This window comes from Ascidia mentula, chromosome 2 (assembly GCF_947561715.1).
Source record: "Ascidia mentula chromosome 2, kaAscMent1.1, whole genome shotgun sequence".
NCBI classification, from domain to species: domain Eukaryota; kingdom Metazoa; phylum Chordata; class Ascidiacea; order Phlebobranchia; family Ascidiidae; genus Ascidia; species Ascidia mentula.
This window is the reverse complement of record NC_138567.1, coordinates 10,251,683-10,276,714: the sequence shown is the minus strand read 5'-3', so window position 1 is coordinate 10,276,714 and position 25,032 is coordinate 10,251,683. Positions and strand designations below refer to the sequence as shown.

At 37.5% G+C, this 25,032-nt stretch overlaps 2 protein-coding genes across 2 annotated transcripts; both read left to right on the top strand.

Annotated features, from left to right (window-relative positions):
• The first annotated feature begins 12,104 nt into the window (after positions 1-12,104).
• On the top strand, positions 12,105-13,224 carry LOC145890383 (uncharacterized). Its single transcript, XM_082981377.1, has 4 exons — positions 12,105-12,155; positions 12,380-12,550; positions 12,605-12,703; positions 12,762-13,224. Exons 1-4 carry the CDS (start codon positions 12,111-12,113, stop codon positions 12,792-12,794), a joined length of 348 nt encoding a protein of 115 aa, XP_082837503.1. The 5' UTR covers positions 12,105-12,110; the 3' UTR covers positions 12,795-13,224.
• A 4,449-nt stretch (positions 13,225-17,673) lies between these two features.
• Positions 17,674-20,404, top strand: LOC145889481 (uncharacterized). Its single transcript, XM_082980443.1, has 8 exons — positions 17,674-18,234; positions 18,326-18,443; positions 18,678-18,830; positions 18,937-18,996; positions 19,241-19,330; positions 19,391-19,552; positions 19,620-19,689; positions 19,795-20,404. Exons 2-8 carry the CDS (start codon positions 18,345-18,347, stop codon positions 19,944-19,946), a joined length of 786 nt encoding a protein of 261 aa, XP_082836569.1. The 5' UTR covers positions 17,674-18,234; positions 18,326-18,344; the 3' UTR covers positions 19,947-20,404.
• The last annotated feature ends 4,628 nt before the right edge of the window (positions 20,405-25,032 follow it).

Genomic DNA, 25,032 nt, shown 5'->3' with positions numbered 1-25,032 from the left:
TAAATAAGGTCCTCGATAATGCTGAGGTAAATCAAATAAAAATAACAACTGAAATATATGTTAATCATGCACAAAATTCAGATCACCGAGACTATTATTGGAGTGCTTTGCTGCATACTGGGAATCGCTATTTTGACACACGCGTACACTACACCAAACTACTGTGAAGACTACCCCAACGACTACTACTACTACAACGACTGCTTATCTTACTGGAGTTGGTACGAAAACATAGAAAATGCTCCATATCAAATAGCATTTTTGTTTACAGAGATACCAAATTGGAATTGGAATTGAAGCCGCCGTTGCCGTATTCGGTTTCATTGCCTTTGTACTCTGCATTACCAGTGCTAGCCTTTGTTGTTGTCACCCACCCATAAATGTAGAATCGAATCAGTGTTGTGGCACCTGCTGTGGCTCATATCAGGTAACTTCCTGTAAATACACTAAAAAATTGAACAAAAAATCACGTTTTTTGTAGCAGGCACCGCAGATTCCCATGAATCAGGGCGGAGTCTTGTACATTGCGAATCCTGGGCCCTTATTCCAACCCAACATGGGGCAAACTCATCCAGTTGTCATACAAGGTAACATCTGCCATACCAACAAAGCATTGGCACCGTCACCATGCAAACATAAGGCGGCATTCTTCTACATGTTTTATTACACCAGGATTCAGACTCAGGCTATCTTGCGTCATGTTTATTACATGGGTTGAAAGCCTTTATCGATGTGTCATAATGCTGTTATACCTTCAAAATCAATATTACACTGAGCTTTCCCAAACAGTGTAATATTAGGAACACAACTCACGGGTTTTCTCATAATTCTGAGTATAAATAGACTGGCCCATATTGTTATTAACACTGTCATGTTAAAATAAGACGTTTCGACAAAAACTTATGTCATCATCAGTTTGACTGACGCGATTGGTGTAGCTCCATCATTATAAGGAGCAGACCTGACCGACGTCACAGATAAGGCTCGCGCGGGTGGTGACGTCATTTTGCTATCGGCCACACACCACTAAGAGGCGGAAAATGCGCAGTAAGCGACGCAAAACGCAAAATACACAATAAACGACATAAAACGCAACAAACACATTATGTAATAGTGTAATATTGTTATCGAAGGTAAAACAGCATCTTTAACAATTCATCAATACAGAAAAGCGCAGCACAAATATCTAACTTTTATATCTAGGAATGCCGAACACCAGCATTCAAGGGACAGTTTTCCTTCAGCCTCCTTCACAGCAGCAACCACAGATCAATAAATCCTTCGAAGTGGGTGAGGGAAATACCAACTCAGGGATTGGAATATTGGAAAATCCACCTCCTTTGTATGAACAAGTCTAAAAATATACGTTCAGTCAAGTGATATTTCCGTGAGTATGTTATTCTTTTTTTAAGTCAAATACTTGGAACTTGTTCAGTTTGTTTCGAAAAATTGAAACTCAGTATTATAAGATGCATGCAACTATAATGTAATTGCCGAACAGAATTCGCCAGTTTCACAAAGCGACACTAATAAACAAGTTTTGGCGTTATGACGTAAAATTAGTGCGTGTATATTATTTGGTGGCTACTGTCAATTGAGTAAACTGTACAAAATTACATAGTGCGAACCCAATTAGGTATCAACAATGTTTCGCAAAACATTATGTAAGTGCTATCTAATCTAATCGTGGCCTGGCGTAATACTAACTGTCACCAATACAAACATGCCATTCCATTTTTATTGTTTCATTTGACCCTCATACGTACACTAAACAGAGCGTGCGTCATTAAATTGACCTTTTCAATGTCGAAATGGTTTTCAAACACGTCACGACATCACAGTATATTTTTTTCTATCCTGTCACCCGGTTCGTATCAATGTGTATTATCCGGTAGAGCGAATAAAAAAGTGCCATTTAAAACTTTCTTTATTGTCTGATTCGATTGATTTTGCTCCAGTTACATGTAAGGCTGCTGCACGGTCTATGATTTATACAGCAATGGGATCAGATTAAAAAGCTGAACATCTCAATGAACACAATTTTAATCTCTGCGAAGTAACAAACGTGTAGCTACAATGACAATACTTGTCCAATGACGCAGTGTCCAATGACGCAATATATAGTTTATATTATTCGACCACGTGCCACACCCTGTTGTTCAAGTAATTGTGAGTATTTTGAAAAACAACTTTTTAGGTGGTAAGAATTAAAAAATCATTTTAGAAAAGTTTCCAAACAAAGATCGGGAACAATATACGTGTTCAATTTCGCAAACGGTTGCGCGTTCCAAAGTTGAAACATGAGCCCCTGTATTCCCATGCACTACAACCACAACCTGGCAAAGGTAGAAAAATTAGGTCGGAATCCAACGAAGGGATTGGATCCCACTTCACTTTATTTGTTACATGTTGGTTTATGTTTCATATGTTGTGATATTTATTGGACGTGTATGACTTGTCAGCATAAAACCATCTTGCGCTAAATGTACGATCCAATTTCATGAAATCTATTGGCACAGACGGTGATGTTTGGCTACGTGGTGGATGTTCGTGTTCGTCTAGTCCAATTTACATGGCGTTGTGTTGCACATGGTGAAATTTCAAATTAAACTTCACAGGCTCGACCAAGTGTTGAATGCAATGTTTGTTGACTGCACATTCTAAATATTGCAGAAATACGACGCACTCTTTGCTTTGGTGATTCGATAGCACTGAAAGGCCATTTTATGGCTGATAAAATGCTCCTGCATGACAATGGATACGGCAGCAAACTGCATTGTTGTATTTATACGACGTTTGAACAACGGCAAACCTTTGTATCGTTGTTTGTACCGGTACCAGTCACTAAGGTTTTGTCGAAAACCGTTTATAGTACTGCGTAAAGTATCTTCAACCTTTGCAAATAAATACAGTTGTTAGTCACCAGAGTTGCACTAATGAGACCTATTGGATCGAAGCATTGGTCATCTGTATTCAACTCACTAAAATAATATTGGCTCAGTCGCTCATTGTGAATGATCTTGAACAAGCTCGCATATATATAAGTATTGCTTTGACTCATGCAGTGCCTGTGATTTATGTAACCCCAGTGGTAGAATAATGTCATAAGACGCACAAGACAGAATATTGTAGTTCATGGAGTAGTGTGTTAGACTTGTTATTAATTATAACTGAGAATTTAACCTCAGTCGTACCTTGAAAACCTGAAGCAAGCGGTGAACCAGTCCAAATGTGTTTCGCAGAAACTAATCAGCACTAAGTTAATTTTATGGCGTTTGTTTTTCAGCTATATCCTTTCCCACACTGCATTCAAACAAACTAAACGCAATAGGCAAACTTGTATTTATTTCTTTCTATTATTCATTGATGCGGCCAGAGGAAAAATGCAAAGTAATATTCTTCCTATACAGAATCAAGGGGGAGTGATCGCAAATCCTGGACCAAGTTATGAAGAAATCGCGAAAAATAAACTAACAGTTCGAGCACTCGCGGTAAGCAAAAAATTTCACATTGGAAATGAAAAAACCTTTTCTGAATCTTCCAGTTATCTCTCTTATTTGTAATAGATCCAAAATAATCAAAATAACCAGAAAACAATGCAAACTTAGCCCTAAACTTTACACAAACTTAGATCGCAGAAACTGTTATCGGTGTGATTTGTGTCATACTGGGAATCGTTCTCATGTACCACGTTTTCAACCTTCATCCGGACCCACGTTACTTTACCACCGGAGAAGGCATTTGGTGTGGAATGTGGGTGAGATAAGATTTTCTCAACGTAATACAAAGCGTAGAGTTATCGTTATGTTTGTCCGTTTTGGCACCACGGTAACCAGTCAGCATAACGATCAAGTTGTGTGAAGTAATTTAGGCCCATTGATACCTATGTACTGCTTGCTTGTACATTGAATGAACAATTCGCAGTTAATCATTGGCGGGGCGTTGGGAATCGCATGTGGAAAGGAAACAGTTTCACGTTGTTTGGTGAGTATTCCTCTACAGTGCAGTATTTTACAGCGTGCCAAAATTACCTTATATATGTACTCATGTGTTCGAGTTATGTCATTAATTGCAGGTCAACTGCCACATGGCATTTTCGATTATGGCTTCAGTCTTTGCTGCAACCATGTCCTTTATTTCCATTCCAATGATACAGTCGTATGTAAGTTCGCTTTGATATTATACGATACCAGAATCCTGGCACAGAAATACAAGTTGGATACAGAGGTCTATACGGACTCATACCTTAAAGTATATATTCCTTTGTTGACAGAAATACACAGTGGGAATTGGTATAGGAGCCACCATTGGCGCATTGGGTTTAATTGGATTGGGACTTTGTATTACCAGCGCTATCCTATGTTGCTATCGCCCACCTATGGACGTGGGAACAAACGAGTGCTGTGCTACCTGCCTTACATCTTCATATCATGTATATTTCTTCAAAAGTTTAAAGTACAAAAGTATAATTGTGTTATTTCGGAAGCAGGCACCGCAGATTCCAACTAATCAAGGGGTCTTGTATGTTACCAACCCAGCATTCACTTCCGCAAACCAAGCAAATGTCGTTCAAACGCAACCAGTGGTCATACAAGGTAAAGCTTGATCATTTTCTCTTACTTTTTCGTCCTTATCTACAAAAAGTTATTTTATTTGGGATTTGAGTCGGATTCTGTCCACTGTTATTTTTTCCTATTGACTCGCGTTTTGTTTTATTGTCCCTAAGTACCTATGACACAATACCGAACCGTATTTGCATTGCCAGGAATGCCGAATACCAGCATTCAGCAGGTAGTGTATCTTCAGCCTGAGCCACCGAGCAACACAACAGTTTATATGAGAGAAACAAGTCAGACGACTCAAGGAAATCAGATGAGGGAAAATCCACCTCCTTCCTACGAATGTTAAACAAGTCATCAAATTATTCTTTTGTTGATTGGCAAACCAGATACACATCTATACACCATTTAGAGAAGACTGTCTTTAAAAATGATTGCCAATTGTAGATGTATATACAGTAGTAATATTGCTCAAATAAACAACCGATATACTATACAGCCCTCCGAGTTAATTGTGATTTACTTTGTGTAGATTGACAACAAAAACATGCCTTTACTCTTTCACAATAATTGAGTGCAGCATTTTTGAGCGTTCGAAATGTAAATAACAGTTTTGGGAAGTGTTTTCATGATTGATTTTATAGCGCCAAAAAAAAATAAAAAAAAAGATGATTGCCAAAGCTAGAAAATTGCTGAATAGCATTGCAAGTAGCTTTCATCCCCGTATCATAAGTTCATTATTTGCTACTGTGGCAGGAGAACTTAGTTGTAAATAAAATGTTGAGTTAGTGCAAATGTATTGTGGAAAATGGTAATACTCAAAATAACTCGAATTCCTGAACGCTTAAAAGGTTAATGCAAGAACCGTGCAATAAAGCTATACGCTAGTGTCTGGAGCTACAGGTAGATCCACACATTATTTGATTTACTGCTTAGAAAAACACTTAAGTTATTTTTTCTAGATTAAGAAAGTTGCCACTTGCCACCTTCCACATACGTGTGGTTTTTGTGCAGGGGAGCTCAGAGTAAACGCGCCTCAATGTGTAATTACTTGGAACAGCAGGGTGTGGCACGCGGTCGTATAAACTATATATTGTCAAGTATTATCATTGGTTTTGTATGTTTTTACTTTGCAGAGATTAAAATTGAAACAATTTTTTTGAAAAAAAACAATCCAAGCATTAAATATGATCCCATTAATGTATCGATCACAAACCATGTAGAACTACTTGAGGAAAATCAATCGAATCAGACAATAAAGAAAATATTTCAATGCCACTTGCTTCACTATATCTCTTCCGAATTACAAGTATTGATGCGATCCGGATAACAGGAAAGAAAGAGCTGTGGTCAAAGAATGTAAATACTGTGATGTCGTGACGTCATTTAAACATCCACATGGAGGGCCTATTAAAACACTTAAAATGGAATGACATGTTTTAATTGCATTAGTAACAGTTAGTTTAACGTTTCAAAAGCACACATGTTTTGCGAAATGTTAACGATACCTATTTTGGTTAGCTATGTAATTTTGTACACTTTTGTTAATTGACAGTATCCACAAGAATATATACACGCACTAACTTTTTAACATAACATTACAGCGCCAAAACTTTTTGAGTTGTTTGTAACTCGCAGATTCTGTTCGATTACATTAATATAGTTGAATGCATCCTATAAAATTAAGTTCGGATTTCTAAAACTAAACTGAACAAGATCCAAGTATTTGACTTAAAAAATAATATGTAGAATGTATACATGGAAATATCACTCGACTGAACATTTGTTTTTTAAAATTTTTAGATTTCTTCATACAAAGGAGGTAGATTTTCCAATATTCCAATCCCTGAGTTGGTATTTCCATCTTTCACTTCGAAGGATTTGTTGATCTGTGGTTGCTGCTGGTAAGCAGGCTGAAGATAAACTGTGCCTTCAATGCTGCTGCTCGGCATTCCTATAAAGACAAGTTAAATTTCTGTGCTCGACTTTTCTTTTTTCATGCATTATCAAAAATTAACATTTGAATGTTGATATCGAAAGGGAAGCAGCTTTATGCCACACCGATAAAGATTTTTAACCCATGTAATGAGTAGGACACACGATAGCTTGAGTTTGAATCCTGATCTGATAAAAAATATAATAATACCGACTGATATTTGCAGAGTGCCAATGCTTTGTTGATATGGCAGGTGTTACCTTGTATGCCAACTGGATGAGTTTGACCAATATTGGGTTGGTATACGGATGCACACCCAGGGTTCGCAAAGTACGAGCTTTGATTCATTGGTGTTTGCTACGAGAAGAAATGTTATTTTTTTCAATTTTTTTAGTATATTTACAGGAAGTTACCTGATATGAGCCACAGCAGGTGGCACAGCACTGATTCGATTCTACATTTATGGGTGGGTGACAACAACAAAGACTAGCGCTGGTGATGCAGAGTACAAAGGCAATGAAACCGAATACGGCAACGGCGGCTTCAATTCCAATTCCAATGAGGTATCTCTGTAAACCAAAGGGCTATTTGATATGAACCATTTCTTTTTGTTGTAACTGAATGTGCAAATTACTTACTAACGGATATATAAATGACAGTGCCATCGGAATAGCAATGGAGAACATGGTTGCAGCAGCGATTGAAGCCACAACCGAAAAAGCCATGTGACAATTAACCTGCAAAAAATGAAAAAAAAACGCTTGTTATGTACATACGAAAAGCAGTCATCCAAATCATTTTCAATACGGGCTACTGGCAAAAACACGTTTTGAATCCAAGCAAACAGGCTTACCAAACAACGCGAAACATTTTTCTCTCCACAGGCGATTCCAAGTGCTCCACCAATAACCAACTAGAAAATATTTACGGTTATGTACGCATGTTAAACACGCAGTAGGCTGACACAAACTCGCATGCATGACACAAAACGTCTTCCTCACAGACTAATTGACAAGCAAGTCCTAAGCGTTATCACAAAAATTAATAAATTTAGATTAGTTTGATTTTTACTGTTAAATTAGTTGAATAAGCTGTTATAGCCGCACTTATTTATGGTCATCAGTGAAGTCAGCATGTATGCGAACGTATTTGGAAAATGAACCAGCTGAAACTTTCTTGTTTTGCTTGAAAAATAAACATACTATATTTTACCCAGACTCCACACCACAAGCCCTCGCCGAAACTTCTGTATGACAAGCAGTGGTAGTGGTAGTTGGGGTTATACCCGCAGTAGTCTGGTTTCGTGTACGAATGTGACAAAATAGCGATTCCCAGTATGCAGCAAAGCACTCCGATAATAGTCTCGGTGATCTGAATAAGGGTACATGGTTAACACATTCTAACATTTGTCTTGACATAGTACTACGATTGCCAATACACAGCAAATCAGATCGAGAACAGTTTCTGTAAGCTGGACACAAAGATTTTCATGTCAAAAATTCTACGTTTTATACATCCAACTCATTGACATCCAACGATGGGTAATGGTTGCTATGCAAATTAAGCTTTATGTCCGGGGTTTGTATTTATTTAAACATTGCAAAAAAATTGAACTCTCACTACAACACTAACTATATTTCGTCTAACAATCTTCAATATCATTTACGAATATGATAGTACAAGCGCTGAATTTCCAACTGACGAACTTAGCCCAAGAGCACGTATGGTTCGCTTATTTCGATCTATCTTTTCCGAAGTCAGACCCGAATCTGCCATTGCCTGGTTTTGCTTAGACATAGTTTTGTTTATTTAGCTTTGGAGATATAACAGTAACCTGAATTTGAAACAATCTGAATTTTTTTCATGAAATGGAATAAAAAAATACACATTATTTGTTCGTTACAAGTCAAAGAACAAACCTTATAAACGATTGTGTATCATTAGATAGGCAGTCAGTTAAAATGCGCACTATTTGACACACGCAACACATACAAGCGCTTGCCATCACTGCTAAACGAAACAAAATCCAAAAATAATAGCATAGTTGAGCGTTACGTGATGAAATCAACAGGCCTTCACCGTGGGATTGAAGTAACTCCGCCGCGGATCTCCAACACAATCCAGACAAGCAGTTAATTGACTGACGACTGGTTGATGACTGACGTTGTTCCAACGTTTGATGTGGTGAAGAGAACACACCAAATTGTATACTATGGCAGGGGCTTTCTGTACCTCTTGTTTATACAGGTTTACACAAAAAGCTGCTATTTGCTTAGATATTAGGCACATTGTTAACATTTTGCCAAATGTATGCCATTGTTATTATAAAAAACACATACTAATTAGCAAAAAATACCAATGTGACTGTGACAGTCGCTAGCAAAAACAATGTATGATGTATGTTAAACACTTGTTTTGTATTCTATCTAGTTTTCACGTAAGGGCTGCAACGCGTCGTGTGCGACTAACCATGAAATATGTAGCCAACAAAATAGCAACGTCTTCAGGCTGGGTCAGTAGGTATGTGTGTTTTATAGTAACAGTGGCATGCACATAGTAAAATGTTAAGAACGTGCCTGAAATCCAAGCAAAAAACAGTACGCTATGCGCAGTTACTGCTATTAATACCATCAACATGAGAAACAAAATGTTCTTTGCACAAGTAGAACTTATTAAGTTGTGGCGATCACAACAAGGTTTTTTAACAACGAAGCCGCCAGCCATCCGTGAATTAGCTGCGTGTTTGGACTGTGTCAGGAATCCATACAGAATGACTTTGAAAATTATGGAGAAGGCATGTTGAGTGCATGAAGTGCTGTCGCAACGCTCACCCATACGCAGTCATTTTTGGATTCGTGTTTCATTTAGCACTTTGAACGAGTTTTTTTCACATAAATTTACATGCAACAACCCAACCACCGTATTTTAGGAATTTCGAATGCCATCTTCTAATCGACGTCAAATTTTTACGCTGCGCAGCAGCACCATCCAGTGGTTAACTTTATTTGATCACTAGATCAAAGAAATAAGTTTCACAGACTCTTTACATACAGTAAATAATTGAAACTACATGCAATTGCCGTATTTTTTTGGTGTTTATGTACATGACAACTGGTTGTTAAAAGTCCATAAAACCCCAAAAAGGACAAGGTCACCCCACGCAAAATGCATGAAGTTATTTCTTTTCGTTTTGACTTTCGTGGTATCTTTCAAAAATAAAGGTTGTTAACTATTTGCAAATTCTACCTGGATAAACTAAATACAACAAAACGGTTATAACTGCACACTGCGGGAATGTGGAATCGAATCCACTATTGGAATAGTACAATGAAGTCCCAACGCCAGCCTCTGCAACTGTTGTGACGCGTTCCAACCTGGTAAACAACCTGTAAAATCTATTCGGTACAACAGGTCATGGTGGAACAGCGTTTATGAAAAACAATCAGCAAAACTTTACCGACTCTGAACAACCTGCTTTCATTCAAACCAAACCAATAGCAATACGAATTTCCCTGTGATAATTCAATAATTTATTTGTGGTACTGTAGTGGGTAAACAGGGTAATAAAATCATCGATATAAGGGAATGGAATCAACTCAAACAAAGAATTTTTGTTCGAAAATCCTCCTCCTTTCTGTGGATTCTCTGGGACAGGGTCGGTAACTCCTGATGACTAATTTGTGGCACACCAATTCAAAAACCAATACTTCAATATGTTCTTCAAAAAACCAGTTGTCGAATCCGGTTAAATATAAATTAGGGATTTTTACATATTGCAAGTTTCGCAATCAGTAACACCAAAACCTTGGGCAAGTCTTAATATGTAAAGGAAATTGTTTTCTCATATACACGAGGGTTAACTCCGGCCGACATTAATTATAATGTATTGACGCAGTGTCAAATGTTAACAGCTCAAGGTCTGCATTAATAGCAATTTGCCATTTAACTTAGCTACTGTAACGCTTACAATGAGGCAGTGAAAGCCACTTCCGTCACGTATAAATGCCCCTGTTTATTTACTGGCGTAAATCAAGTCGTTAAGGCGTCAGTCCAGATTGCGCCAAGGGCTTTGAAGTTCAATTAAACGACCAAAATATATAGGAGTGTTTTGTTCTAAAGGTTTTAATTAACTTCGGAAAAACGTCAAGCAACCTACTAATTGGGGCGTAGTGGCTACAAATTCAGTGCAGTGTGTTTAGGCAGTGTTCAACAATTTATGACAGAAGACAATATTTTCCTTTGGGGTGATTAAGAAATAAAACAGTTTTAGCAAAAAAAACGTATGTAGCAGTCATTAATTTCTAAATGTAAACTTCTATTTGCATGCGTGGGATAAAGCGGAGATTGATATTCAACCATTAACTCGCAGTTATCATTTCGTTTCGGTTTCCGCAGTAAACCCTTATATGGTTTGGTGGATCGAACACTGCAACAGTACCCGCCTTTCGAAAGAAACATGGAAGTTACCAATCCAGGTCATGGTTCTGAGAAAATTAAGCGAATCAAAAAGATTATTCTTACTCTTGGGGTAAGCTTGTATCGCTAATCACCGAAATAATAACGCAGTTGTGGTTGCATGGATGATTAAGACTATTTGCACCACGGGGGTTCAATATGAGAACTCCTTAGCTTGAAGATAAATTTGCATAGCAAACTTAACTGATATCACTCGTCGTTTCATTTCGTCGCATTGCACTAAACTACTTAATGATTGGTTAATTAAAACATACAATAATTATTTGTATGTAGATTACAGAAACAGTTCTTGGTCTGATATGCTGTGTACTTGGAACTGTGGTACTTGGTCACACCGTTGGGCAAACCTCACACTTAAAATCGGACAGAAATTGCAGCGATGTAATTCTGCCATGTTGGAACATTGGAGAAGGCTTGTGGGGTGGTGTGTGGGTGAGTTTTACTGATGAGTAGAATTGTTTAAAAATTAAAATTTTGAAAAATTGTCCCTGCGAAATAATAGCACATAAGTGAAGGTATGTGCCGAACTGAATCCGAATATTGTCTTCGAATCTTACGTTTCTTGTGTTTTACTCAAATTTAAGCAACGTTACTTAGAATTGCTCATTGTCGTTGGGATTTATACACGAAAATGGAATATACGATGCAAAAAATAATGGCAAATTTAACGCATAAATAACGACATCACAATAAAATAGCGAAAATATGTTGCTATCGCGAAAAAAAAATTTCCTAAAATAGAAATTTATGACGTCATTAAATATTCGATTTCGGTCCGGCCAAATGCAGGTATTCGGATTCGGACGAATCTGAATCTATTCTGTTTTGGCACATCCCTAAAGTAATATCGACAAGTAATGTTTCAGTTGGTTGTTGGCGGTGCTTTGGGAATTGCCTGCGGAAAGAAATCAGTTTCACGTTGTCTGGTAAGTCTAAATAGTTTAGCTTTATTCAACGCAAAATCCAACGTTATAAACGTGGCAAATGAATTTGCCGTTGGTATGCAGGCTCGGCCAACATGCATTTAAATTTGAGACAATTTAGGTAAACGGAAAATCACTAACTCTGGTACGCTATATATATTAAAGGTAAGCTGTCATATGACATTCTCAATTGTGGGTGCAGGATTTGCAGGAATCATGTTCTCAACAGCAATACAAGTTGCTATGGAGTATCAAGATTTGGTGGGTATAATCAAAGTTAAATTATAAATATGCATGATGTTCTTTTTATCATTAATCTCTAAATCGTTTCTCTCTACTGGTACAAATTTTTTTCGCATTTGCACACAAATATAATAAATCAATAATAGCTCACACAAATTTCTTTTGCAATTTCTTTATATTGCATGGTCCCATTTGTAGCCAAAACAGCAAAGTTTGAATAGCGTAATTCACTGCTTTTAAAGTCCTACAGTGTGGGAGTTGACATCGAATCCACCATTGCTGGTTTGAGTTTTATCGCAATGCTACTGTGTAGTACCAGCGCCAGCCTTTGCTGCTGTACCCCACCGATAGACTTAGGATCAAATGAGTGTTGCGCTGTATGTTACGGATGTTGTGACTCCCCTGAACCACAGGTAGGCAACATTTTTATTTCAAAATGTTAGAAAATAAATATTTGTTTGTTGCAGCGGGTACCTACGGGGCAAAGTTCAGGATTCATTTCGACAGGCAAACAACAAACTTTTTCCAACATTTACGAATCTCCTGACATTCAAACCAAGCCAATGGTAGGTGGAGTGTTCACAAACTAAATTTACATGCAACAATTCAACCATTGTATTTTAGGAACTTCGAATTCCATCTTCTAACCGACGTTAAATTTCCATGCTGCATTATTCAAAACAAATTTTCACAAACGCATATTGTAAACAACTGAAACTATGTAATTGCCGTAGTCATAGATACGCTAGGATATCTTAACCTATATAGTTTACTGAATTGCGAAACTCCGTAGTCTATAGTCAAGTGGTAGTGTCCTAAAAACTGCTCAAGGTAGCATAGGTGATCGTCCCAAATTTGACAGAATGGAATTTATTGTGCGGCGTAGCTGCGATACTATGTAACTATGTTGTATTTTATGTGTATTATTTCTTAAAGAAGTGTCTTGGTAAACTACGAAATGTGTGCAACTAAACCGTACCTTACATACAAAGTCCCTGTACTTTAACAACTTAAGCTGTCTTTAACGGCAAGCAATTGAACATTTTATAATGAAAAGGTGTTCCCACCCAATCACAACCGTTGTGGGTGCAGTTTTTTCACCTTTTGTTGTCAGTACTTTTTCTGTGAACTTAGCCTGTCGCTTTATGAACTACTTTACGCGGAAGTGCGTGCATTAGTCACACGCAAACATTTCCCATTTGGAACACAAGCAAAGAAATAGGCAGTTTGCCAAGCTTGCAAAACCCTGTTGTTCCTGCACACTTGCACTGAGCGTTATTTTCATTAGTAATCATTTTTGTACTCACCATCATTGTAGAAAGTAAAGTTAGGCAGCTATATCCAATTGTGAACAATAATATGCCGTCAATAAAGTGAAAAATGTCAAGCCAAGCTGAGTGGATGGAGAACCAACCGTTGATTATGGAGGATGGCAGGACCGGTTTAGATTTAGAGGAAATTAGGAAAAATAAAAGAACCATTCGTGCTCTTGGGGTAAGTTTACCCCCAAACAATCAATGTTTTTATGTGCTGCACACACTTTCAATTCCTTGGACATTGCTGCCTTGGTTTTATACTACAGTACATATTACACCACAAAGAGTTGAAATGTGGGCATCATCAAAATGGGAATTGTCCTTGCAGGATGAAAAACATGCATGCTTTAACAACACATATCACGCCATATCTTCAGTGCTGCCAACCAGGAAACTTAACGTCGTTTCCACAATGTGACTTAAGTTGTAGCCTACATTAATTTCAAAATTGCTTCAACACAAACATTCATTGTTTAAATGCGATCCTTTGTAACTGCAAATTTGGATTTCCATAAATTATTACTTTTTAGATCACAGAAACAGTTCTCTGTCTGATTTGGTGTGTTTCGAGAATTTTTCAAGTGGCACACATGTGTAGCTCTAAAACGTATAGTAACGATATGCCACGCTGGACGTTTGGAGAAGGCTTGTGGGGCGGAGTGTGGGTGAGAATGACACCTTATTAAATTGAAGACTTTTCAAACTTTAATGATAATGATTTGGGATATCAACCTCCATCGTAATAGACTTGAATTCAAGATTTGAGAATGAAAATCAAATCGAAACTTATATAGCAGTATATGTAAACGAGGCAGTATAATTGTTGTATTGCAGCGTTTTGTCAAATCTTGCATGGGACGAACAGATCGAGGAAAGCTGAATCGCAGTCACTCAGCACGGAATTAATTGATTTAGGAAAAGCAAATATATCATATAACTAAATTTCCACCGATATTTTTTTAATATATTCCGATTCCATGCATTCGTGCGCCTTCCTCGCCTTTACCGTCGGGTTACTATTTTGGCAGATACTCAAATCGCTTTTTTCGCAAACACTACAATGAATAAATTGCTATCATAAAACTTCGTCTGACGATGCTTTTCAACAAAACTTAGTATCAGCTGTTGATTTGGAAGTCAAACAATTCACGCCGAAAATCTGTTAGTCTAAAATTACTAGATGACAAGAAACGAAACAAAGTTAAGCAAACGTAAACGAATTTGCTGCTGCGCCCCAGTACCCATAAACATATGGGTTATGCGGCTCAGCACGATATTAGATACACTTGTTTGAAATACTTGTACTACATCAAATGCACTAAACAATAGAATCGCGTACGTGAAGAATAAATGAATATTTTAGTGGATCGAGATATAGTCTAAGAGCCGGCTACGTCTGTCGTATTCAAGATTTTGTATGTCTATCTTCCATCTCTAAATTTAGTTTGACGTGTCATACAAAACACGGAAACGCTTTTAATCAAGTTTCTAAACTACAGTTTCGCCTCCCTTGTTGTCTTGGCATGGAAGGATAAGCATAGCTTTTACTTGTGACTGTCAAAAACGATACGCCGTATGTAACAGATGGTCAAGCACAACTAAATAATCCTCACAAATTACTTAGAACATAATGTGTAAAAGAAACTTACGATGTTTTTTAGTTCTGTTGGAGCAGCGCACTATTGAAGGCAGTTATTTATGGATTGTTGCTTTGCACTGTAGTCAGATTTCGGCAATACAATGTATAACGTTAGTCCCATGGTAATGCATTGAACTAGCTTCATGCAATAATTAAATATTTGCTGTCGAATGGTGCAATAAAATAAAAAATAAAAAAAGAAGCCATGAATTAAACTTATGTCGGAAAAATTATATTTACAAAAATAGGTTTGGCAATTTTAATTATTCCGAAAAAAGTCAAGTTGTACCGATGGAGAAACAAGCATTAATTGAGGTTGGCAACTTTTCTCTTGATTCAGAGCAAATCATGCGAAACAAGAAAACAAAACGTGGTCTTGGGGTAAGTTTCCACTTAAAGCAATATAGATTTTTCATTTTAATGAGAACCTTTCCTGGATGATCAATGGTTATGAATAGTTTAATCGTGCATGGGACCATATATGCAAAATGGAGTTGTTCTTGCAAAAGATTTGTGCGTCTCACTGCATGTCCTTGCGCAATTTTTTCTCCCATTTTGAACGTGGCGTGACACAAATCACACCACAACTCCTAAGCGGCCAAGCCAGAAACTTTACTGTAAACAGACTCGTCATGCCGTCATTGGCACACAACGAAAACGTTGTAAATATTTTGAAAACCAAAACAAAACCATACATTGCAATGTTTTGAAGGCAAAATTTTTCGTTTTAATAAAATTTCTCTCCTCCCACGAAAATCTGCGATTCAAAGATTTTTTGTTTGGTTTCATAACGAAAGTTTAAAATCGGCAAAGGCAGCTAAATATAGTAGTTTTTAGATTGCAGAAACGGTTCTTGGTCTGATTTGCTGTCTACTGGGAATCGTAAAGTTAGGATTCACTTACAGCTCCGATTCGAGTTATTACTTCAATGTTGGAGATGGCTTGTTGGGCGGTGTATGGGTGAGAATGACATTTAAATATAATATAGGCTTAAAACAATGTTATTCAATGTTTAAATTGTCAAAACATTTTTCCTCTAGTTGGTCGCCAGCGGATCGCTGGGGATTGCTTGCGGTAATGAAACGGTTTCGCGTTGTCTGGTAAGTCAAACACGTTTGATTTGCAGTAATGCCAAAGACCTAAACGTTATACGCGTATATAATGCAAACAAATAGTACCAGTTGGCAGGCTTTTAGTTGAGGTACTTCCAACACTGTTGTTGTTTGTGTTTTAGGTTAAATGCCATTTGGCTTTCTCAATTGTGGGTGCGGTATTTGCAGCAGCGATGTTTTCAACTGCAACATTTGTCGCTGTGATGTACAGCAGTTCGGTATGTGTTCTAACGGAAACGAAAAAAAACTGAGTCAAGTTTTTGAAAGACCAAAAAAAACATTGACTTTTTTTTATCAACAACCAAAATGAAATCGCGGCAAAAGAAAGATGCACCTTTTTTTACAGTACTTCAATCCCTACATTGTGGGAATTGGAATTGAATCCACCATTGCTGCGTTGAGCTTCGTAACCATGGTACTTTGCATCATCAGCGCCAGTCTCTGTTGCTGTGCACCGCCCATAGACCTGGGTCCAAATGGCTGTGTTGACATATGTTGCGCTTGCTGTGACCCATCCCAACCGCAGGTGAGTGGTCTCCTCAAGGTAAAACTAGGCACAAAGTTATATTTCGTATGACAGGCCCCGATGAACCAAGGTAGACTGATACGTGGTAAGTGAACAGCAAGCTGCGGCCAGTTACCAACCGGCGATGGTTCAAACCTTCAATCCAATAGTTTGTCAAGGTGATCCAATACTGTTCTGCAGCATGAAGTATTCTAAAGTCTTTACCTATGCAAATTGAAACAATTTTTGTGAATTTAGGAATTTCGAATACAAACATTCCAGGAACCGTCTATCTTCAAGGTGCACAAGCCCACCCAGTGGTTGAAGTTCTTCCATCTTACATCAGTCAGGTGGCGCAAGCAAGCGCCAATAACGACATAGAACATATAATTAAAAAAGAACTAGCATCGGGAACTCTAAAGTTAACTCATTAGGCGACCAATCAGTTTCAAACCATATGTAACAAACTACTGTTCTGTGTATTATTGCTGTTGTTTATATCTGAAATGAAACACTTTCTACATTGTACCTAAAAGGTCAACAATCCTAGTTTAAGCATGTCGGAAACGGCCCATTTCCACAATATGTAGTATGCACACATGTATTTGCGTCGTAAAAACCAGAAATACTTGGAAAAAAGAAGTCTGGATGTTTGGAGATGATGATAATTAGGGCCTTTGTATTGCATTATAATGCCAAACATTATACAGTTAGTTTTAAAGTTGTAAACGTGACAGTTTTAGTTATGACCAAACCTTTAATGTATACATCAAACACACAATTTCTACATAACAAACACACCAAGTCTTTTGTACCAAACATTTCAATACTACTTTTATTTTATGTGGTATCGAGTTTCCAGGTATCAATTACAAGAAAGAGCTTCGTAAACAACAAACAATGGAGAAACCCAGTCAATAAGGAGCGTATGTGTGTGCTGGGTATGTTGAGTGTTCCAATACAAAAGTGCTTCTTACTAGAGTAAACAGTTCACACCACTGTGAAAGTAATACTTTCAGGGTTGTAAGTGGATGCAGTGTGCATGTTTTTACTGGGCACTATATTTATACATTTTCCAACAATAGCAATTGTAATAATTATGAGGTGGTGAGCTTGTTTGGTACATTAATAGAAGAGAGACCTTGCCACCATACATTGAATGTACAAAGTTATCCATCAGTAGCAGGATAGGCACCAGTAAACAAATATAGATATTAAGCATCTGCATCCAATACCTGTTTCAAAACTACAGCAGTAGCCGTGCGTTGAAATTACTATACAACATTTAAGTGTAATGAAATGGAAGCTTAGATGGGGGTAATGTAAATAAAAAAGTTTAAGGCTGATGTAGTAAGTTTAACAGATTTGTTGAAGTGAGGCATACGTAATAATGTAGGCATTTTGACAAGTCATAAATAATACAGGTAAATAGTCACACCAAACGAAGTTGATTTGAGCCATACTGCACCTATTTATAGTTTGCTTTTGCTTACACCACGAGGAAAGGGAAGATATAGTTTGACAAGTAAGTTATAAATAACCTGTACCTTTATTTCTCAAATTAGTTTTCCTATGTTGGCTTACCAAATTCACTGTAACTGTGTTTCTATTCGTAGATTTGCCTCAAGTGGCAGAATGGAGAGACAAGCGCCAAATCCATTTGTTATTATTGCTAGTCCTGGACTTAGTGCGAAGGAAATAAAGCGAAACAAAAGAAACATACGTGTTCTTGGGGTAAGAAAATACATCGCCAATAATCAAGATTTTGACAAACTTTATCCCTTCAAAATAGGTATTTTTTGTGCTTATTGTTGGAGCATAACAAAATGGATGCATGTCATTACATTTTTTTGTACCAACAAATGAATAGAAACCCTACTTAACCTGCTTCATGGTTTTGTTTGAAGTAGTTTATATTGAGTCGTCTAAACTAACAACCATTTAACATATACCATATTCTGTATTTAGATCATTGAGACCGTTATAGGCGTGATCTGCTGTATCCTCGGAATAGCCGTTTTGGCACACGTTTACACCATTCCCAGATATGGCTACAGATACCATGGTTATTACTACTCCAACAGCTTTAACATTGGAGAAGGCATTTGGGGAAGTGTATGGGTGAGATACAATTGTATGTGTCACAGTTTCTGCATTTAAACACTGGTTCATAATATTCCTAACGTATGTGCGAAACTATACGCTATATCCAATACGCTAATTTCAGTTGATCATCGGTGGAGCGTTGGGGATTGCCTGCGGAAAGGAATCAGCAACGCGTTGTCTGGCAAGTTTAAAAATAACTATCACTTTTATAAGCTCGGTCAATTTATAGCTTAAAGATTAAACATAGAGATTAAAGCTGGTTCTTTGTACGAATGTACGGATTTACCCAAAATTTCTGATCAATTGAATCCGAATTAACTGGGTTCTATTGTAGGCCTAAATACTTGGTTGTAATAACAACACACAAGTGGCTCTTATTTTTGCGTACTTGTTTACTGTGTTGTATGAATGTGCTTGTATTACAGGTCAATAGCCACATGGCATTTTCGATTGTAGCTGCAGTATTTGCAGCAATCATGTTTGCAACCGCTATTCCAATGGCAATGATTTATGCGGTAAATTCTTGTGAATTTATGCAAATCCTAGGTTAAGAATACCTTTTTTTTAAAAAATAGAGATATCCTTTGGGATTGGGAATTGAAGTCACCTTTGTCGTATTGAGCTTCATTGCTTTGGCTCTTTGTATCACCAGTGCAATCCTTTGTTGTTGCTGCCCACCTGTAAACAGGGTGTGTAATGTTGAATGCACTGGTTGCTGCGGTACGTCATCAAGTCAGGTACGTCAGTTGTTGTACTTCAAACCACATAAAATTATACGTTAAGTTTACCGCCCGTCGTCAACAGTTACCAGTGCACTTCGATAGAATCGTGTATGTGACGAATGGATCAGCATCTGCACCAACGGTGGTTCAAGGTATAAGGTCATAAAATAAATGTCTTCTCATCGTAATCAAACACAAATAAGCGTTGTTTGCATTATTGTTTTATGCTTTCCATCTGGACGTTTTACGGCTTTTAGGGTTGAGTGAAATGTGTGGAGACGGAGCAGTTTTTCTAGAGCCTGCTCTGCAACACGGAGCTTGTGCTGCTGTGAATGAGACAGATGAAGCAAAGAGTAGTGAAGAAGTTAACACGGCTTACTCAGGAGATGACATAAAGCTTCTCGATTAAAATATCAACCAACTCCTAACTTTGATCTCTAAATAAAAGACATTAAACACCTCAACTTTGTAATAAACCAACAGTGTACTCGGTAGACGGATAAATGTACATTCGTGATTGCCATCCATATTTGGAAGCTGTTTTATTAAGAATGACTGCTTTATTTCGCAAAGCTTTCAGCATTTCCGTCCGCTGTAATCTGTTAATATAGGTCAGAGAATTTAAATGATTGTTATTTGCATAAAAATGCGTTTCACTACAAATTCATTCTTGAAAACTGTTTTTTTAACATTGGCCACTGAATTACCACACCAAAGAAGCTAACATAGTATTTCATGTCAACCTTACGTCGTGCGCTCTGCCGCTCCTATAATTCCCGCCTTGTAATTTCGGAATGGTCAAACCAAGCCTCGAAATCAGCGCGTAAACTTAGCGTTTAGCCTGAGACACCAGTTGCAGCAAATCTTGAATCCTGTGCATGTACACTTTGTCGTGAAAAATAAGAATGAAATGCATCAAATAGCTGTTTCTAATTATATTCACCTATGACGTTTAAAAGCCAGGTCAGGGCTGACATATATATCTGGTGAAATCACGTTCTGCTAGATCATCAGGTTCTGGGTTATGGGTCATGCATGTGTATCTGCGGTACGGAGGAAATAATAAAAAAGCAAGAATCTGTAGTCACAATGCGACATGTGTATAACAAGTTCCACATGTATTATTTGCGTTTTAGTGTAGACGTATTGCATATTGATGTGCTAATTCAGCACGATCGGGAACGTGACGGTTCATGGTTAAGTTTTGGCAAAAAATCGTGTCTTGCCGAACCAAAAATAAATCTTCAAACAATCGCGTGATGTAGCGACGTTATTGCCATCCCTCAAACATATGCTCAATTTACAAACTTCATGCCAATCCCTTTGCAAAACAAACATTGTCATGAACGTATTGCAAATCTTAAAAATATAGCGAAGTCATGATGATTTCCTCGTTCAACAGAGTTATTTATGAAAACTTCAGCTCAGCCGTCAGTTTTCGTCAGTAAGTGTAATGCTGGTGAAATGTTGCACATTTGGAATGGCAGTGTTTTGGTCAATGCTCAAAATTTTACAGTAAAAATTTCAAAATGTAACATACCCAGACATATTCAAACACACCTGATTTTTACAAAAAGTATTTGACTGTCTTTTTATTGGAGATATTGGAAATTTTTTAGGCTACATTTTTTGGTTTTAACGAACAAAATGCAACCCATGCCAATTCAGGACCAGAGTGTGGTTATGCAGGTTGACAGTCCGAGTCAGGGTTCAGAAAAAATTAAGAGAAACAAGAAAAACTTACGCGCTCTTGGGGTAAGTTTTATTTGACAGGAATCATTTGCATCTCATTCGGCAAACAAACATATTTTCAATTAAACTTTCGCATAGCATTACTTCTGCGTTGTCTGATTACGGTGGTGGAGATCCCCTACGTATGTGAAGGTCGCATGACAAGTTGTGCGCTTGCGCACCAGTGTACCTTGGCCACAATATACCCCGTGAAACCACTGAGCTCGATTTTTCAGATCTTGCTCCGACTTGTCGGGAAAAGTGGCTGATCCAGTTTGGCTGCGAAGCCTGTGAACCTATTTTCAATTACATACATTTTCTGTGACATTGTAATAATAAAGCTCTAAAGATTTTTTTTATAAAATGCGTTTGCTTTACCACAAATTTAACTAGCAAGTTATTAGCTTTGGAATAAGCTTTTTGAAATCATACTTTTAAATAATTTGTACTTAGCAATAAATCTACGCCAAATTTAAGTTCTTGTTTAAACCGTAAGCGCTCTCCATTTGTGCAAATCCTTTTTTCCAGGAGACAGAAACTGTTCTCGGCCTGATTTGCTGTATTTTGGGTATGGTAGTACTTGGTAACGTTTACAGTTCCGTAAGGCGCCCGTCATACAAAAATGGATCATCGTATTACTACAGCAGCAACTACTATCAGCGACGTTGGAACGTTGGAGAAGGCTTGTGGGGCGGTGTGTGGGTAAGATTTACTGATGAGATGAACAGTTCAAAAAACATGTTTACAACAAATTGAATGTTGTTCTTGCAAAAATGTAACATCACAAAAATTTCAGTTGGTTATCGGCGGTGCTTCTGGAGTTGCCTGCGGAAAAAAAACAGTTTCACGTTCTTTGGTACGTCAACTCGAGTGCGTTTCAAGTACTTTAAGAAACCTCAACACTGTACCCAAAAATACTTTAGTCTTGTTGCCAAGTTGTTCCGCCCATGCAGTAATAATTTGATTTACATATAGTGGCAATTGAAATACATTAAAATATTTGTTCGTGTTTTATTTAGGTCGATTGCCACATAGCATTCTCAATTGTGGGTGCAGTATTTGCTGGAATCATGTTTTCAATAGCAATACCAACTGGCGCGGTGTACCAAGTAAGTGTAAGATGAATCAAACTCAAAATCCTCATTAACAAAAAACGAAAATTAAAATAAAACAAAGCAACTCCTTCCACTACTTGTTTAGATTTGTTAAACACACTTAGTTCCACTGCTATTTTCTTAGCGAAACATATTACATTGCTTTTGTTGCAGTATCAATCCTACAGCTTGGGAAGTGGGATTGAAATCACCATTGCTGTGTTGAGTTTTATCGCCATGGTACTTTGCATAACCAGCGCCAGTCTTTGCTGCTGTGCGCCACCCATCGACTTGGATTCAAACATCTGTTGTGCTGCATGTTGCGACTCGTCCCAACCGCAGGTGAGTATACCCTTAACTTCACAGAAGTTGTGAAATTCAATTGTTAAAGAGATATAACAGCCAGTGTGTTATAGCATGTGCCTGTAGGTCAGGAACGAGCTGTGTACGTTGTGAACCAGCAAACTGATCCTACCTTACAACCAAATATCGCCCAGACCAACCCAATGTTTATGCAAGGTAATGTCAAACGTGTCTTTGTGTTAAGTTCAAAAATGGTATTTTTTCGGTATGTTAAACAAACCTTGTAATCTTAGGAATTCCGAACACAAACATTCCAGGAACCGTCGTTCTTTAAATTGCTCAACCCCACGAGTGGTAAACAATCCTCCAGCACACAACAGTCAGGTGGCGCAAGCAAGCGACAATATAAACAGAACAAACGGATGAAAAAGCACTAGCATCGGGAACTCTAAAGATAACTCATCAAGCGACCAATCAGTTTCCAACCACATGTAACAAACGGTTTATGGTTTTCCACAAATATGAAGTAAAAACTTGTACAAAACCTCACGAATTTGTAAAACGCCCTCGTTTGCACGTGGTTTCCATCAATGAACTGAATCTAATGATAAATAACGTTACATTTTGATTAGAATTTTGAATCACCTACGCCTAACCGAAATTAAATGAGAACACTATTTATGTACTACAGCTCAATGAGTTCCACGTGTTGTCCCTGCAATAACACACATATATTTTACGCCTCCTAAAGAACCAAATAAACTATATCTTCCTGATACAAAATTCAGAGGAATCTGTGTATTTAATGCTGTTGCTTATATCTGAAATAAAATACTGGATACGGCCGTGTACAAATTGTTAATACTCAGGCATGAAACACTTCCTATCTTATACATAAAAGGTCGACAATTACAGTTTAAGCATACCAGAAACGGTACATTTCCACAATGTGGAACAGCATCAACAACGTTCAATGAAACGACAGCACAGCATGCACACAAGCATTTAAGTCGTAAAAATTGGAAATACTTTGATAAATGTCTGGTGCTCGGAGATGATAATAATTTGTATAGGTCAGAAAATTTAAATGATTGTTATTTGCATAAAAATGCGTTTCACTGCAAGTTTATTCTTGAAAACTGTTTTTTTTGTTTGTTTAACATTGGCCACTGAATTACCACACCAAAGAAGCTAACATAGTATTTCATGTCAGCCTTACGTCGTGCGCTCTGCAGCTCCTATAATTCCCGCCTTGAAATTTCTGCATGGACCAACCAACCTTCGAAATCAGCGCATAAACTTAGCGTTTAGCCTGAGACACCAGTTGCAGCAAACCTTGAATCCATGTTTTGCTAGATGATCAGGTTGAACGCAATACATGTAACGACATCAGAATCAAAGATTTGGATCAAGTTTGGGGACTTTTCAGCATTGTTAGGTTATCCGAGATTCTGTTACAGCGAGAGTTACGCGAAACAAAACGATTATACATGTTCTTGGGGTTAAGTTTTACAAAATTGAAAATTTGCGCTTGTCTTTTTTTTGTTACAAACGCTTTGAACCCTAATTGTTTTGGCATTTTCAAAATGTTCTATCGAAAAATGAACAACAATTGGATAGCTGGGTTATGCATGTGTATCTGCGGTATGAAGATAATAATAAAAAAGTAAGAATCTGTAGTCACAATGCGACATGTGTATAACAAGTTCTACATGTATTATTTGCGTTTTAGTGTAGACGTATTGCATATTGATGTGCTGGTCCAACACGATTGTGAACGTGACGGTTCATGGTTAAGTTTAGGCAAAAAATCGTGTCCTGCCTAACCTTCTTCAAACAATGGCGTGATGTAGCGACGTTATTGCCATCCCTCAAACATATGCTCAATTTTCAAACTTCATGCCAATCCCTTTGCAAAACAAACATTGTCATGAACGTATTGCAAATGTTAAAAATATAGCGAAGTCATGATGATTTCCTCGTTCAACAGAGTTATTTATGAAAACTTTAGCTCAGTTGTCAGTTTTCGTCAGTAAGTGTTATGCTGGTGATATGTTGCACATTTGGAATGGAAATGTTTTGGTAAATGCTAAAAATTTTACAATAAAAATTTCAAAATGTAACATACCCAGACATATTTAAACACACCTGATTTTTACAAAAAGTATTTGACTGGCTTTTTATTCATTATTAATGAGGAAATATTGGAGATATTGCAGGTTAAATTTTTTTGGTTTTAACGTTTAAAATACAATCCGTGCCGATTCAGGACCAGCCTGTGGTTATGCAGGTTGTAAGTCCGAGTCATGGTTCAGAAAAAATCAGGCGAAACAAGAAAAACTTACGCGCTCTTGGGGTAAGTTTTAC

Bases quoted from the DNA above. Each gene is read 5' to 3' on its own strand.
- LOC145890383 (XM_082981377.1), top strand. From the start codon at position 12,111: ATGTTCTCAACAGCAATACAAGTTGCTATGGAGTATCAAGATTTG. The intron at 12,551-12,604 runs GTAGGCAACATT...TGTTTGTTGCAG, and splicing joins GTGACTCCCCTGAACCACAG to CGGGTACCTACGGGGCAAAG. The intron at 12,704-12,761 runs GTAGGTGGAGTG...ATTGTATTTTAG, and splicing joins ACATTCAAACCAAGCCAATG to GAACTTCGAATTCCATCTTC.
- LOC145889481 (XM_082980443.1), top strand. From the start codon at position 18,345: ATGGAGAGACAAGCGCCAAATCCATTTGTTATTATTGCTAGTCCTGGA. The intron at 18,444-18,677 runs GTAAGAAAATAC...TTCTGTATTTAG, and splicing joins GAAACATACGTGTTCTTGGG to ATCATTGAGACCGTTATAGG. The intron at 19,553-19,619 runs GTACGTCAGTTG...CGTCGTCAACAG, and splicing joins GCGGTACGTCATCAAGTCAG to TTACCAGTGCACTTCGATAG.